The sequence below is a fragment of the Chiloscyllium plagiosum genome, unplaced genomic scaffold (assembly GCF_037043375.1).
Source record: "Chiloscyllium plagiosum isolate Xiang-an unplaced genomic scaffold, Cpla_swu_hap1 HiC_scaffold_1, whole genome shotgun sequence".
NCBI classification, from domain to species: Eukaryota; Metazoa; Chordata; class Chondrichthyes; order Orectolobiformes; family Hemiscylliidae; genus Chiloscyllium; species Chiloscyllium plagiosum.
This window is the reverse complement of record NW_028270139.1, coordinates 20,096,921-20,115,033: the sequence shown is the minus strand read 5'-3', so window position 1 is coordinate 20,115,033 and position 18,113 is coordinate 20,096,921. Positions and strand designations below refer to the sequence as shown.

Below are 18,113 nucleotides of genomic sequence, written 5' to 3'. Positions count from 1 at the left end.
TTCCTTAGTTTGATTATCAACATATTTCATATTTCAAGACATATTTCAAGAAACGCTCCTGGATGGACCTAACAAAATCTGCACCTTCTAAGCCCCTGGCAATCAGGGACTCCCAGTCACTCTTGGGAAAGTTAAAATCACCCACTACAACAACCCAATCCTTCCATGATTTGCTTACATATGTGTTCTTCTATTTTGCACTGGCTATTGGGAGGCCTATGGTATAATCCCATCACAGTGATTGCACTAGTCTTATTCTGAGCTCTACCCATATGAACTTGCTGGCTAGACCCTTCCAGGTGTCTTCTCCTAGTGCAGCTGTGACATTCTCCTTAATCAGCAACTCCTCCACCCTTTTATCTTCCTATTTCTGGTCTCACTAGCATATGGCACAGGGAGTAATTGTGAGATTACAGCTTTTCAACTTTCTGCTTAACTCTCTAAATTCCCTGTGGAGAACCTCATCTCCCTTCCTGCCTATGTCGTTGGCACTGATATGGACCACACCTCTGGCAGCTCAACATCTCCTTTCAGAATATCCTGTTCTGAAACATCTTACTTTTTTATTTCAGCTATCTAGCATCTGCAATATTTTACTTTTACTGACATAACTTAAATTCCTACCTGAGAAACAGCTGGTGTCAGTAAAACTGGCATTAAATCCATGTGATAAAAATTAACTGCAGGCTTGATATACTTCAAAACAAAATAAATTATCTTTCAAACAGATCGGTCGACGCAGCCTAGCACCTAGGGTGAAATGGGAATGGAATTTCTGATCCTTTAAAACTGTTTGATTACTATGGGCTTTTATTTGGCCAACTTGTATCATGTTTCCTTCTCCAACAGTATCACCAAACATATATGACTTGCTTTGTTAATGTAATTTTTCAACCACCCACCACAAAGTTCCTGAAAGTGATCCAGTTTGATTCATCCTTCAAATTCTCTCTTCCCTTGCTGTGGTGAAATATTTTGTTTGGAACAGAAGGCCTAGCAGAGGTGATGAGCTCACTGCTTGGGGAATTGCAATAATGCAACTACTCTGGGCATAGGTCATTAGTTTCCCTAATGTGACATAGCCAAACCTTTATAAATTAAGAGCTAATTATGAGTTGAAAGGAAAAGCAAACTTTAAAGCTGACTGAACATAATGAGGTGTCCATCGGAGACCGAGACATTTACTTTTGTTTATTTCCTGACTGCAATGGAACTACTTTTATTATTGAGAACTGAATATCATTTATAACACAATCTTAAAACCATTTCCAAGAAAATGCATTAGAAAGGACCTTACTATTGTTATTTATAATTGTCAATGTGAAGGCAAAGCACAAGTTAAATTAACATTTTGAGCAAAAGGGATTTTTGCCCACTCTCTGTTAATAGCAACCATTTTATGAATGGTCAATAATAACTCTGAAATAAAAACAGAAAATTCTCAGTAGGTCTGGCAGCATCTATGGACAGAAAAGCAGTTAATATTTCAGGTCTTTTATTCAGAAATATGATAAGAATAGTCACCTTGATTTAATTTATCTTCTAAAGTCTCTAAAATAGGTTTAAAAATCCACATTTTGTCTAATCATACAAGGCTGTTCAAAATTCTTTTGTCTCTGTTCTTGCCAACAAACCTACAAACACAGACATTTGTCGTTTTATCTGATCTCCGTATTGGGAAATGAAATTTTAGGAAACTTCTATCCCATGAACCTCTCCAAGTTGAGATATACGGAAAGGAAAATGCCTGCTTCTGTGAAACAATCAAAAAGGAATTTTAAAACGGTTGAAATTTTTCTCCCAAAATAAGAATGACTTCAAAGCTTCATGGCTACCAACCACGAGAGACAGGTGGCAAGCTAAGATCACACAGGATATGCTTTTCAAGGTGTGGTATAAACTCTCTCTCTATCCGCAGAATTTCTCTCTTTTTCCCTGCATTGAGTATAGTAGCTGTCGGATGTATTATCAAATTGAAAACAGAGAGGAATTCATGTGCAATGTGATACTGGAGTATTCATGACCAAACAACCAATCACCCTTCAAATTAGCTCCCTATAGGCAATCTTTAAAAAAAACAGCAATTGCTCCCATATGCTAATTAGCCTCATTTTATTTTTCATATGCATATGGTTTGCAGTAGCTAATGCCTAGCTGGTAGCCTCCTGAACCACATATACGAGTGCTAGCTTTTTAAAAGAAATATTTCCAGACATGGATAAAAGATTTATGACAAACATACACTGAATGATAAACAAAGATGCAAGAACATTAAATACAATGGGAAATTTGGATTTATACATTTCATTGGAATTGCAATTTGGTTTAAATGAAGCACTCTTTACAGAATGAGAATCGACACAGGAGACAGAAGGAGAGTTGCACAACACTTGATACAAAGTAGTCAGTGCATCAACAAATAAGCCACAGCATAAAGTGTTGGGTTCAGTTTACTTGCCTGCCTCCATGTATTGCCACAGTCAGAGGTTACGTACATATCTTCCTTGTACTCAACCAGCTGGGCTCCTAAATTTCCTAAGAGACAAGAAGTCATTCTTTTACAACAACGTTTTCAGCACATGTGTATATACTGCTTACTAGAAACATGCAAATGCATTGAGGTATTATTTTCATACTTTCCCACTGGCATGAGCACCATGTTTTTTAATGAAATCATTTTTAAAGAACACTCACACTTCATTCATCTTCTCAGCAAAGAAAATATGAAGTGTTTTGATTTTGAGAACTACTGCTAATCGAAATTGGTTGGATTACCTACCTATTCAACCGGTGTATAAATCCACTAACAATGATGGAATCAAAGTACAGGCTGAATTTAACAGTGGTGGTGGTAATCCTGACAGTCTGCCAGAGAACCAGGAGGAAAATCTTACCCTTTCCACTGTCACTTCAGGGAGTTCTGATGCAATTCAAAGACCATCAGGCAATTCTCTGTGTGCTGTTTGCTCATGTCTGGCAGATAATTTCGAATTAATCTGTACAGAGATGTTATTATGCATATCTGGAGCAGATGGGACTTGCACCCAGGTTCCCTGACTCAGAGGTAGGAATCCTATCATTGCTGCATGACAGCCTAACGATTGTAGTATACAGCTCAATGTGCTGTTGACTGACTGTATACTGAGCAAGGAGCCCTAGCCTGCACTAACAGAGAAGTAAATATTCTTTTTCAAGAGCTCCTCTAGAGATTTTCTTGAGGACTACCTTTTGACTTTCAGTTTTTGGTATTCAGAGCTACCTTTTTCACTCTCACTCACTCATCTATTAGGTGGTGCAGTCCATAGTGACATTACCTACTGCATTTGTGTTGATTTATAGAGTATAGCCATAGAAGCAGAATAAGAATTCATCAGTATCCTCAATAATCATTGACTCTCCACTAAGCTTAAAACCACAACACATCAAAGAAAGCAATGACATCCTAGGCACTACAGTATTTAAATTGGCACAGGATCACTGGCTCAAATTAACAAAAACTTTTTTTCAGAAAGTTGACATACATCTACACATCACCCTTAGCACATATTGGTGAGGTCACAGATAATGTATTTTTACTGTATATTCATAAAGCTAGAATACTTTAATCATCCAGTTACTATCATTTGTACTGCATCTCAAAAGTCAATTCCAGGTTTAAATTTAAAATGGAGAGTGTTCATTACAACAACACCTATTACATTTTCTTTATACAAAACTCCTGAATATATATGGCTGTCAGCTAGAGATTCATATTCAAGTACTTCATTACTTCAGTGCTTTCAAAAGTTTCCTTGTCCCCATTTGATTGTTCATTCATTGACAGATTTAAAACTGTTCTGTCTTTGTTGCAATTTCTTCTCTCCCACCTCATGCAGCTATCCCTGTCATCCCCTGGCTTGCAGTCTCCCTTCTCGTCCCCATCCCAAGGCAGCTATCCTGCCTCCACCATGCCTGTTGCACATCCTCACTTGCCTCCAATAAATCTTCTTGCTGTTCTCTCCACCTCCAAACCCCTTGCAACCTCCCAGTCTATTCCACCTACTCTTTGCAACCTCCATGTCCACCCCGACTTGCACTGTGGCTTTCCATTTCCATTCTTCCCACCCTGCTGTAAATCTTATCTCCCACACCCACTGTGCAGCCTACCTGACTCCCCTCATCTTCCTTGCAGCTGTGTTCTTTACCCCCATCAACCTGCAGCTGAAAAACAGCTAACTTACCATTAAAAAAAATCAACTCCAGGTTCTCTCTCTTGTTCTCAGTAAACAAAAAGGAAGCTCTCACACTTAGGCTCTGCTTAACCGCCTTGGACCCTGCTTTCAGACCTCCCAACTAATCCCCTCCCGAGCTTCGGTCCTGGGCTCTCATGCTATTCCTGGACCTTGACTCTAGGCAGGCACATCCCTGGCAACTCCCTCACTGCCAATACTTATTTACCTAGCTGTCTGCTAGTCCTCCAATCAGTGATTACTTCTTTCTCTCTAGTGAACGTATCGGCAGTTCAAGGAGGCAGCTTACTACCACCTTCTCCAGTGTAATTAGGGATGGGAATAAAAACTGGCCCAGCCAGCAACACACACATCCCATGAATTGGCTGGAGGCAGAGATCATAATCATAGCACAGGAGAGAAGCAACCTATAATTGGAGCAACTCCTGACCACATCCTTTCTGGGGGAGGGGGACACTTTTCTCTGATCAATTTACCCATGCATGAATTTCCCAGGGCATTATGGGGCACTCAGGGCAAATGTACCCACTGTACCCACGCATTTTCAGTGCTGTAGCCTGCCCATTGATAAACACAAAGTACATTAAGAATGTAGCAGCTGGGGGAACTGTCTAGTGTCACAATAGTTATAGAGTAAGGTTTTCTAGGTTCTTTTATTATTATTTCATGGGACAAGGGCTTTGCTGGCTGGACCACCATTAATTGCTCATGCTTAGTTATCCTTGAGAAGGTGGTGATAAGCCACCTTCTTGAACTGCTGCAGCCCTTGAGGAGTAGAGACTGTCACAACGTTCTGTTGCAGTGTGGAGACCTTAGTCCAGAAGATGGAAAGAAGGAGTCTCACTGGGCACAAACTGTGAAGGGGAAGTTAGCAATTAACCATTGAAACCAAGGCAGGGACAGTGAATCAGAAGATCTGTGACAGTGCCAGGACAAGTCAAAACCTCACTTGTGTGTTCAAGGCTATCTCTAACCCAACACACTACCATTCTCACATGCACCAAATGCTCAGCACTCCCCCAACAGGAATCAACAGATTAGATTAGATTAGATGCATGCTAACATTCAGATCATCCAACATGATAAAACAAAGAACGAGAGGCGCTGGGAATCTGAAACCGACAAAAAAAAACAGAAATAGCTGGAGACACTCAGCAGGATTGGCAGTATCTGTTGAGAGAAAACAGAGTTAATGTTTTGAATAGAGCGACAATGTCAAGGTCAATAATATACATCACAAAAGAGATCAGGACAAAACCACTATATGTTTTTCCCAAATCGGAACAATAACCATTTATCACTATTCTCTGCTTTCTGTCCCTTAGCCAATTTTGTATTCATGCTGCCACTTTTCCTTCTATGGGAAATCTGCTAACAGGTCTATTGTTTAACAGTTCTACAAAAACCGTGTACTCATTGTTATGATCTTAGCTGATGGTAATAATGAAATCAGAGCGAAGTCTGGCTTGAGAGATCTTATGTTTATTTATTTTTGTTCCCTCTGGAAGTCAGTCACTGAATGCATTCACAAGAGACTGCCAATGTACCTTTAACAAAATAATATAAATGTATATTACAAAATAAAAGTGCCAATTATATTTCACTGTACAGAAACAATTGGAACAATCTCATTATGAGCACCAAGAAGAAAGGCTCATGCCTCCTCCCCAGCAGTAACCCCATAGACACTCAATCCTCAGTTAGAATCAGCCCTGTTTCCACATTAAATCTGCTTACTCAAATGGCACAACTGTAATCGGTTTCCTTTTGACAACGCATTGTGTATTCAATAAGCGCCATTTTCTTTGTAACATAAGAACAGGAGTAGGCTAATTATCCCACTGATCCTGCCCCACCATTCGATGATCATGCCAGATTGAAAACTTTAATGCCTTCCGCCACCCCATCACTCATTCATGCCATTGGTCATCAAAAATCTAACAATATCTATATTAAACAAGACTGGGCTTGTATAGTTCTCTGTGGTAGAGAATGCTAAGGTTTCTCAACCATCTGAGTTAAAAAAAATTCTTCTCATCACACACCCAAGTGACATACCTTTATTTTTAAACAGTGCACCTCTGGTTCTAGACTCTGCAGACAGAGAAAATATCTTACTTGCATCAATCCTATCTATCCCCTAAGCATTTTGTATGTTTAAGTGAGATCACCTCTCATTCTTCGATACTCTGGAGAATACAGGCCCACTTTACTCAATTTTTCTTCATAGGAACTTTTTTTTTGTTAATATCTCTCCCTGAGGCTCTTAAACATGCTGTTAACTCAGCTCAGAACTGTTATGTAAATTGAGTTCTTCAAACTTGTCTCCAACAGTGTTACCCTCTTTGACACCTTCAACCTTTTGGAGCTTTCTTTCTATTATCTCGAACCTCAAAACTTAATCCTGGCAGTCTGCAGACTGCTAATAGCAATACCTTTACTATTGTAGACCTCTTATTTCTGAAGTAACCCATTTCAGACTTCTCTCTCTCTCTCTTACTGGATGCGATAAAACATAATTCAACAAGCTCCTGAGTAATTATTTCCTCATATGGTTTGTAGGGTAATTTAGTCAAAATCATATGAATTCTTGTAAATGCTGTTTTGAATTCTCAGCTCAAAATTACTTTTTGACCTTTAAAGAATTAAGTCAGACTTTCACAAAACTGAAAACTAAAATTAACTTTCCTCCACTTTAGAATCCAAGTTCACGAATAACAACATATATATGAATCTTCATCACAACTGCACTACTCTTAACAAACCTTTCATTACTTCATCAAGAATCTCACTCAAGCCAGTCAAACACAATTTACCTTTAATGATTGGATGTTGATTTTCATAATTTTACAATTGCCAATGACTTTTGTTCCCAATTATTGTCCCTAGGTGTTTTTCCACCAACATTAGGCTGACTTGCCAATGGTTGTTGGGTACACTCCCTCCCTCTCTTTTTGAATAGGTGCACAACATTGCAGGTTCAGTGTCCTCTGGTAGCATCTCCACATTCAAGTAAGATTGGAACACGCTCAATAGATTCTCTGAAATTCCTGCTCTTACTTCTTTCGAACACAAGAAGTGTCCCACAACTGGATAATTTTTCTAATTTGAGGATTGCCAAACTTCCATCTACTGATATTTCCAATGTTGCTACCTCATCCTCCTTTACTTACACATTGGCAGTATCCTCTTTAGTGAAGATAAATGCAAAATACTAATTTAATGTTTGTCTGACAGTCCATTGAAATGAGCTTTGTTTAAATTCACTCATGGAATGAGGGCATCAGCATTTATTTTCCATTTCTAGTTACATTCTTGAACTGTTGCAGTCCCTGTGCTGTAGGTAGACCTACAATGACATTACGGGGGGTGGGGGAAGGATTTCAGAATTTTGCCCAACATATATTTCCAAATCAGGATGATGAGGTGGAGGGGAATTTGAAGGTGGTGGTGTTCCCATTTATCTGCTGCTCTTGACATTCTGGATGGAAGTGCTTGTGGGTTTAGTAGGTGTGGTCTAAGGATCTTTGATGAATTCCTGAAGTGTATCTTGTAAATAGCACACATTGGTGTTGGAAGAGTGATTGCTTGTCAATGTGGTACCAATCAAGTGGGCTGCTTTGTCCTGGAGTCAAGCTTCTTGAGTGTTTTTGGAGCCACACCCATCGATGCGAGTGGTGATTCTTCATCACATTCCTGTTTTGTGCTTTGTTGATGGTGGATAGGCAATGGGGAGTCAGGAGATATGTTACTCACTGCAGGATTACTAACCTTTGATTGGATGATGTTTGTTCATCACAAGAACCTGTACATGGAGTATTTTATTGTGGAACGGGCGTAGCATTTTCAGTTACTACACAGTTAGGGTTAATTAGTAAACACTTCCTGTCTGCTGTAGGTGTATTGGGAGTATTTACAGATTGATAATAATACTGTTTGGTAACATTGTGGCACATCTTTCCTGGTCGTCAAGTCCTGAGCTCAGCAATGCTATTGCTAAACCACAAGACCTCCACTGAAGAGCTTAGCCATGTCCTCTGTCTCCTTTTTGGTCTTGATTCAGCCATTTCATTTCTTTATGATTTACCTATTCACAAAGCCATTTTGAAATTGTGGTGGCTGGTTGCTGAATTCTATTGAGGGTTTCCTGGGATGGAGATGGTTCCTTGCTTTCACTTCAGGAGTAACCCCTGATGCCATGGTGGATGAATTGACCTGCCCCACCCACCCGGCATCTACAGAGATCAATTTCACAGAGTTAACACTTTCTTGTAATTGAATAGTGATCTCTTAAATCACACAGCTCTTCATTGTACTACTTATTTTCTGTTCAGATCTGTAAGAATTCTAGTTTTTGTTATTTGAATGAGCTGAGTGGCATGTACACCTAATTGCCTAGGGAGAGCCTTTGCACTTGTGATCATATTCTGCAATTCAAATGCTTTCGCATGAAAACTGAAATCAAATATAGTAATTCATGCAGTTATTAGCTGTCTAATTTTACAATGGCATATAGAATTTCCAACAGGTTGGACTAAATTCATGGAGACCTAGAAAACAGCTGATTCAAAGATCACTCAATCATCAGTGCCTCAGTCACTTCCACACTGATGCTCAGTTGTTATCACTTGCAACAATCACCACCAGTGAGGAAATATATGTGAGAAAGTAAATGTGTTTGTGACTGAGTGAATGAATTAGTACAGGGCACAGTGAGTCTGTATGCAATTGAGTGAGTTAGTATTTGGCAGAGTGAATTAGTGCATGACAGGGTGACTTAGTATGCAGCACAGTAAGTTGGTAAGTTACTGTGAGAGTTAATATGTGGCAGAATGGGCTAGTATATGGCATAGTGAGTTAGTACGTGACTGAATGAGTTACTGTATGGGCGAATGAATTAATACGTGGCTGATGGAGTTAATGTGTAACTGAGTGAGTTCATGTAGAGCAGAGTGAGTTAGTATGTGACTGGGTGAGTTAAGTTTTGAATGAGTGAGTTTGTAAGCAGAGTGAGTTAGTATGGCACAGAGTGAGGAGGTGACAGAGTAAGTGAGTATGTGACTAAGTTAGTATGCAGCAGAGTGAATTAGTATAGCGCAGAGTGAGTTAATATATGACAATGAGTGTGTATGTGACTGAGTGAGTTAGTTTGGCATGAGCGAATATGCAAGTGAGTGAGAGTGTGTAAGCACACATTCATAATATGTCCCCATACCCCTCTGTGCCCAACAAATCTGAAGGTAGTTTGTATATACAGTGTAAGCACTTGAACGCTCTGTGTGGCTGCTTCCTGCTTTGGGGCTTCTTCTGTGTCCTGAGTGGTCACTTGGATTGCAGAGTTATTTAATTGTCCCTCTTGTTTGTTTTTAAAAATTCTTTCACAGGAAATGCTTGCCACTGGCTGCGCTTCTATTTATTAGACATTTTGAATTGCCCTTGAGATGACGATACTTCTTTGTTGAACCATTGTGGTCCATCTGGTATAGGTACAATCAAACCTATTAGGCAGGCTTCCCAGGATTTTGCTCGCATGACAGCGTAGGAATGCTGATATTATTCTATGGCAAGCTGTTGTGTGGCTTGGAGGGGAAATGCATGTGGTGGTGTGCATCTAATTCTACTGTTGTCCTTCTAGGTGGCAGAGTTTGTATATTTGGAAAGTACAGTTGAATGATCCTTGGTGAGTTGCTGCAGTGCAACATGAAGATAGTGCATCCTGCGGTCATTGAATAGCAGTGGTGGTAAGCCTGAAAGTTTACGGTGGCAGGCAGTGTGTCAGTCAAGCTTTCTCCTCATTGGTCCTGTATTTGATGAGTGTCATTAGAGTCACACATTTGAGAGGTTGCCAGTGGGACTAAACATTTGTTCAGTTTGTGATGGTGAACTGGTGTAACATGTTCCTCATATTGTGAAGCTGAACAAAGCAAGAAAGACGACAGCCTCATGAGAAGCCAGACAAATTGTCATATTTCCTTCACAAAGGAAACACTCTTCTTCTGTCAAGATCCCTTTCTGTGGGTTATCAGCATTTTCTTCGCAGAGAGAAACACGTGACTACAGTGTGATAGTCCTGGATAAAAGAGTAATACTCAAGTCATGAACAAAATGAAAAGCAACTAGAATACATATATCTATTTAGTGAATGCTTTAAAAAAACATTAAATAGCCTAAGATGGCTATTATAATTATGTGACTGAACTTATTGCAAGACATAAGAAGCTAGAGCATAAGTACACCATTTGGCGATTCAGTTGGCTCCACCATTCAATGAGACTGTGGCCGATTGATAATCCTGAACTCCACTTTTTTGCCTTTTCCTCATAGTCCTTGATACTGTTAATGATCAAACATTTGATTATCTCAGCTATCAATATATTTATCAGCCAGCCTCTACAGCCCTCTATGATAAAAAAAATTCCATAGATGTGCATTTCTATCTCTGAGAGAAGACATTTCTCCTTAGTTCTGTCTTAAATGTTTGACCCCTTACTCTGAGATTATAGTCTTTGATCCCACAAGGGGAAACAACACTTTTGTACCTATCCTATCAAGTCCCCAAAGGAATTTTATATATTTCAAGAAGTTCTCATTTTACTCTTCTGAACCACAATGAATACAAGCCTAACCTAGTCAACCTTCCCTCATAAAAAAACTCGGTCCGAAACCAAGACTAACCTACTGAATCTTCTCCATTCCGCCTCCAATGTCAGTGTATCTTTCCCCAGATAAGGGGATTAAAACTGGTCACAGTATTCCAGGTGTGATCTGACAAGTGCCTTGAATAGTTTTAGCAAGACTTTCCTTTTTTTTTACATTCCATTGATTTCACATCAAGGCCAACATTCCAAATCTTCCTGTACTCCAGCTACCTTTAGACTTTCTTCATTTAAATAATATTTCTGCCCTTCTTTCTTGCTGCCAAACCATATAACCTCACATTTTACTACATTCTATTCCATCTGCCAATTTTTTGTCATTCACTGAACCTGTCTATATCTGTCTGTGGACCCTTTGTGTCAACCTCATTGCTTGCCTCTTCACATATTTTGTACATTGACTTTCCTCATCCAAGTCATTAATATATATTGTAAACATATCTGTCCTTAGTACTGACCCTTGTGGCATCCCACTAGTTATAGATTGCCATCCTGAAAATGCCCTTGTTTTCCCAATCCACTGACTTCTACAGTTTAGCCAATCCTCTAATTATTCTAATATACTAGTCCAACACCATGGGCTCTTAACTTCTTGTGTAGCCTAACATTTAGTAACTTAATAAACAGCTTTTGAAAATCCAATGTATTATATCTACAGGTTTTCGTTTATCTGTCCTGTGTGTTACCACCTCAAAGAATTTTAAGAAATTTGTCAGGTATGATTTCCCCTTTATGAAGCCATGTAAACTCTGTTTGATTATATTTCTAAACATTCTTCTATTAAATCCTTTATAATAGACTCTAACACTTGCCAGCAATAATTTTTCAGAAAATTCTCAGAGGTTAATGTCAGCCAGACAACATCATTCCATGTATCTCCTGGATGTGGAAAGCTAATACAGAATACTGAATGGATTCACAAAATCTTCACATTTGCCTGTATCTGTGTTTTTGTTTTTGCTGCTGTTACCTATTATTTACTTATCTATGCTACTTAACTTAATACACATGGCAATAAATTCAATTCAATTCTATTCAACTAATGTGTAATAACGTGCCACGTAGACAATATCTCCAAAAAAAATATAATCACAAGTTACACCCATCCTACAAAAAGATGAGTGAATGATTTTCTACTTTGCTCCTGAAGTGGACAATAGACATCTGGTTTTCTGCAATACAAACCTTTACCTCAGTGGTAACTGCCTCTCAAACTCTCGAAGGCTTGATCACATGACTCCCACAATATTGAGTCCAATTGCCTTTTTAGCCATACAAATTTGAAACAATAGTCAATTCATGTGTCAGAATCTCTCTATACAAAATCCACAGACAATATCATCGTCCTAAACTCCAAGCTATAAAGTAAATGGCTCTAGCCTGTAAAAGCAGCCAACTACCTGCATTTGTGCTTTCTGTCAGGAAACCATTGAAGCAGAAATTAGATTTCATCAAAATTTTCTCAGACGAGTCTCAAAGAGAAATAGCTGGCCAGCCAATCAACTAACTTTAAAAAGGAACTTCAGACAGCTAGCTTTGGTTTTGGACTACATCTTAAAAACAAGGATATTAGTTAACTGTGTTACTAACTGAATGAACGATTGATCTTTTTCAATTTTTTCTCTACTTGTATGTTTGTAAGTGTGTGTGTGTGTTGTGAAGTGTTCCCTCACATCTAAGAGTGTGTGAACAAAAATCTACTTCTAGTTTATTATCATCAGTGTTGTTGGGGTCACCAAAAAATCACCAACACTGTTTAAAAAAAAAGGAAAGATTAAATCACAATTCTCAAAAAAAAAAGAGTTGTTGGCAATAGCAAGATCTGAATGGAAATACATTTCCAAAAATAAATTTAAGTACACAGCAGGATTTGGAATGCCATCGTCCCAACAAGTAAAATAGTCCTTTTGGTCCAACTCATCCATGCTGATCCTAAATTAATCTAGTCCCATTTGTCAGCATTTAGCCCATTTACCTCTAAACCCTTCCTATCATATACCTTTAAAATGTTGTAACTGTACCAGCTTCCATCACTTCCTCTGGAAGCTAATTCCATACACACACCAGTGTCTGCGTGAAAAAGTTGCACCTCAAGTCCCATTTACATCTTTTCCCTCTCACCTTAAACTTATGCCCTCTAGTTTTAGACTCCCCCACCCTGGGAAAAAGACTTAGTCTATTTACCCTTTCTATGTCCCTCATGATTTTATAAAACTTCTATAAGGTCACCCCTCAGCCCTCAACGCTCCAGGGAAAACAGCCCCAACCTATTCAGCTTCTCCATATATCTCAAATCTTCCAACTCTGACAACATCCTTGTAAATCCTCTCTGAATCCTTTCAAGTTTCACAACATCCTTCCTCTAGCAGACCAGACGTGAATGCAGTATTCCAAAAGTGGCCTAACCAATGTCCTGTACAGCTGCAACATGACCTCCAAACTAAGGTACTCAATGCATTGTCCAATAAAGGCAAGCATACTAAACGCCTTCTTCACTAACCTGACAGAACAGTATTAGACACTTCCTGATTGGATGTTAAATGAATGAGTAAACATTTTCTTCAAGCTTCAAATCCATTCTAAAATATCAGCCAGAGAAAAAGCTCTGTGTTGAGCAAAGTGATCAGACCTTTCATTAAAGACAGCTTATCTAGATAAATAATTAGTTTTACCTGCTCCCATTATAAGTCCTGGTGCTGAATCTTTGGTGTGAACAGTGCCAGATACATATGGGTTGTCCGCCCAACGAAGGTGCAGATGAACAGAGCATTCAGGCTACGGTAAAGACAAGCAACAAATTTATATTGCATGATGAATATTTGATGATTTTCATTTCATTCATTACTCTGTATAAAAAAACCTGTACATCTAAGGTTTCTAAGATTGTTTCCAAATGACAAAATAAACAAATAAATAATACCATTTGGGATGATTTAACAGTAAGGTTTTCTCTCATTTAGGCTAGCAATTTCCAGAATATTCTACTGTATTCAATTTTGGGCAATGCAACTCAGGAAGGATACACTGGCCTTGCGAGGGTTATAATGCAGATTCACCAAAATGAAAACAAGCAGAGTTTTAGGAGGTCAAGTTGAATAAATTTGGAATATATCACCAGGTACAAAAGATTTTCGAAGATCTCATCAAGGTGTAGGTTTAGTGACAAAAGTTGAATAGAAACAGCTTTAACAAACAGAAGTCTCAGCTAAGGACGACTACCCATTTGGTGTACAGACAGAGGAGTTCACTCCTATTTTTAGAAAGATGGTCTGCGACGACCACAATACAAATAAAACTCGCACACAGCAAGGTACACAATGCAATATCAAATTATAAAGTCAGTCATTTTGTATTGCAAAACAACCAAATGATCTGCTGTTTTGGAGATTACAACACAATATATAAGGTTTCTAATTCCTGACACTCAGTCACACAGTATAATAATACAATATGGTGCCAAATGCATGCCCTTGTAGTAAGATCTTTAATTTCCAGTGGTTACCACAAAGATAGTGCAAATATGTACATACTTTTAAAGCAAAAAATCCTTATTTGGAATTATTAACATCAAATGTTTAAGTTATTCATATAGATACAACTGTGGTGCTAACGAAAACTCAACTGATTGTAAAATATTCTGTTTCTGAGATAATTCTTTTCTGTATTATTCATATTAGTAAACTCATCAGATTAATGAAGGATGTGATGAGTGGAATTTGATGTTGGAATTTGAATTCAATTTTAAAAATCTGGAACTAAAAGCCTAATGATGACCATTGCTCATTATTAGGAAAATACATCTGGTTCCCTAATGTCCTTCCTTTAGGTGAGGAAACTGCCCACTGTACCCCAGCTCTGATCTCCATGTGACTCCAAGCCACAACAATGTGGATGACTCTCAACTGTCCTCTGAAATAGTCTGGCAAGAAATTCAGTACCAGAAAGTCAGAAAAGGAGAATTAAACCAGACAGATTACCTGGCAGCAACGTAGACACCCAAAATGCCAATGGTAAACATGGTCTTGTCAATCCTGTAACATCCTCCTAACTAACATTTGGGGGCTAGTGCCAAAATTGGGAGAGTTGTCTCACAGGCCAGTCAAGCAACAGCCTGACACAGTCATACTGACGGAATCATATCTTACAGACAATGTCTCATACACCTCTAACACCATCCCTGGGTATGCGCCATCTTGCCAGCAGGACAGACCCAGCACATGTGGTAGTACAGTGGTATATGGGAGGGAGTTGCCCTGGGAGTGCTCCACATTGACTCCAGACTCCATGAAGTCTTATGGCATCAGGTGAAACATGGGCAGGGAAACTTCCTTCTGATTACTGCATACTGATCCTCCCTCGGCTGATAAGTCATTACTCCTCTTAGTTGAACAACACTTGGAGGAAGCACTGAAGGTGGCATGGGTGCAGAAAATAGGGATTTCAATGTTCACCACCATGAGTGGCTTGACAGCAGCACTATTATTCGAGCCGGTCGGGCTCTAAAGGGCATAGTTACTAAACTGTTTATACAAAAGATGTGAGGGAACAAGGGGGACAAACACATTGACCTCATCCTTACCAATCTGTAGCTCCAGAGTAATCTGTCCATGACATGATTGGTAAGAGTGATCACTGCACAGTCCTTGTGGACATGAATAATTTCCACTGTGTTTTGTGGCGCTATCACCATGTTAAAAAGGGACAGACTTCGAACAGATGTAGCAATTCAAGATTGGGCATCCTTGAGGCACTGTGGGCCATCAACTGCAGCAGAATTGTGCTCCAGTACAATCTGCAACCTCATGCCCTGCTATATCCCCTGCTTAATCACTACCATCAAGTCAGGTGGTCAACTGTGGCTCAATGGAGACTGCAGGACAGCATGCCAGGAGCAGCACCAGGCATACCTGAAAATGAAATGTCAACGTGGTGAAGCTACCAAACAGGACTATGTGCACGCCAAACAGATAAGTAGCAAGTTATGTCTTAAGGAAAAATAAAAGCAATATAAGAAGAAAAAGTTGTTTAAATGGGCTAGGAAAACAAACTATAACACAGAGTGTTAGAAAAATAGAAGCAGATATTTAAGGAGTTCTTTCAAACTGTCAACAAGAATATATTCCACCGACAAAAGAAAGACAATATGGTAAGGACACAGCATCCATGGCTAACTAAGAAAGTTAAGGGTAGTATCAAATCAAAATAAAAAAATAGAAAGTACTAAGGAAATTGGTGATAATTCAGAAGACTTAGAAATCAGTGAAGAATGATTTAAAAAGTGAGAATGAATAGTATGAAAGAAATCTAGATTAAAAACAGACAGTGGGAGTTTCTACAAGTAATTAAAAAGGAAGAGAGTAGCTAAAGTGTGCACTGGTGCTTGAGAATGGGGAATTAATTATGGGAAACAAGGAAATGGCAGAAATGTTGAATAAGTATTTTGCCAATTATCAAGAATCCATTATGAAAGATGTGATTGCTAAGCTTTATGATCTTGCAATGGAATATTCACTGAAAGGATTTTTGCAAGTGGAGCAAAAATGTGTAATTTGAATAATGTATGGTTATTAGAGTCAGCAATCAGACTACAGTATGCCTCAGATTGAGAGCTTCACATTGTGGGGAGGGGGGAAGAGCCAACTTTTGAGATTGGCAGATGCTGTGAAGAGCAGTTACATTATTCAGGTGAAAAATTGTGAGAACTGCAACCTCAGATTGCAGTAAAGTCACAAAAATATCAGTTATAATTTCCCCTACTGTTCCCAGAACTCCCAAATATCTGTTGTACAAACAAAAGGGCAAGCCGGTGGTTCATACATCTACTGTCGCCATTATGACTGCTACTTCTCTCTATGGGTGGGGAATGAGGTCAAAGGCCTGTTTCCAAACACTATTAGTCTGTATTCCTCAGTTCCTTACTGATGAAGTTCCCCCACACTCAAACTCTGCCTTCATACCCACTTCAGAGCTTAGATGGTGCTGAATTGAAGTACAGTCGGTTCTGATATAACGTGACAGTTCTATTCTCGTGCGATCTCGCGTCATAAGTAAATCACACAATAGCTGCACCATTCAAACTAAGGGAGCTGGAATCACATTTTAGCTAATGCAGATAAGGAAAGTTTGCATTCTACAAAAAACAGTCAAAATCCTTCAATCATGTTAAAGCCGATTCACTTTGAATAAACAGACTTTATAGCAGAATCGACTGTATCTTAAAAATCCCGGTCGTTATTTTGACATTTTTGATCACAGTCTACCATGTTATTATACTATTGATTCTAATCACTCTCATCTTGGGAAACAATTTAGGGGTGGCACGGTGGCACAAGGGGCGGCACGGTGGCTCAGTGGTTAGCACTGCTGCCTCACAGTGCCAGAGACCCGGGTTCAATTCCCGCCTCGGGCAACTGTCTGTGTGGAGTTTGCACATTCTCCCCATGTCTGTGTGGGTTTCCTCCGGATGCTCCGGTTTCCTCCCACAGTTCAAAGATGTGCAGGTTAGGTGAATTGGCCATGCTAAATTGCCCATAGTGTTAGGTGAAGGGTAAATGTAGGGGAATGGGTCTGGGTGGGTTGCTCTTCGGAGGGTTGGTGTGGACCTGTTGGGCCGAAGGGCCTGTTTCCACACTGTAAGTAATCTCATCTAATCTAAAAAAAAGATGTAATCTAATCTAATTTAATTTCAGAAACAGCTATTGCTGATTTTTTCAATCCATGAAATATAGGATGTTGTTAAACTAGAAAGAGTACAGAAAAAATTTACAAGGCTGTTGCCATGATTGGAAGTGTGACGTTATAGATATTTATAAAATCATGAGGGACATAGATAAGTTGAATAGCAAAGATCCATTTCCAAGGCAAGGGTAGTCCAAAACTAGAGGCATAGGTTTAAGGTGAGAGGGATAACAGGGACCTGAGGAGCAACTTTTTCATATAGAAGGTGGTGGTGTATGAAATGAGCTGCCAGAGGAGGTGGTAAAGGTGGGTATAATTACAACATTTAAAAGACATTTGGACAGTACGTGGATAGGATGAGGATATGGGTCAAGTGCAGGCAAATGGGTCTTGTTCAGTTTAGGATACCTGGTCGGCATGGACAAGTTAGACCAAAGGGTCTATTTCTGGGCTTTTTGACTGTATGATTCTATGTTCTTCCCCTTACTATTTCAGAAATCCTATAGTATTAGATTTATCATAATCGATATTCTAACTGATGCTGAGGGAT

The 18,113-nt window shown here is 39.1% G+C and overlaps 1 protein-coding gene across 4 annotated transcripts in view; it reads right to left on the bottom strand.

Moving 5' to 3' along the window:
• The window catches only part of sorcs2 (sortilin-related VPS10 domain containing receptor 2), a 627,727-nt gene that overhangs the window by 88,148 nt on the left and 521,466 nt on the right, over positions 1-18,113 (bottom strand). For all 4 annotated transcript variants that reach the window (XM_087978909.1, XM_043698404.2, XM_043698411.2 and 1 more), the window contains exons 11-12: positions 13,558-13,660; positions 2,459-2,535 (exon numbers count right to left, since the gene is read on the bottom strand). In XM_087978909.1, coding sequence (XP_087835035.1) covers positions 2,459-2,535; positions 13,558-13,660 — 180 coding nt within the window. The remainder of the gene's footprint in view (positions 1-2,458; positions 2,536-13,557; positions 13,661-18,113) is intronic.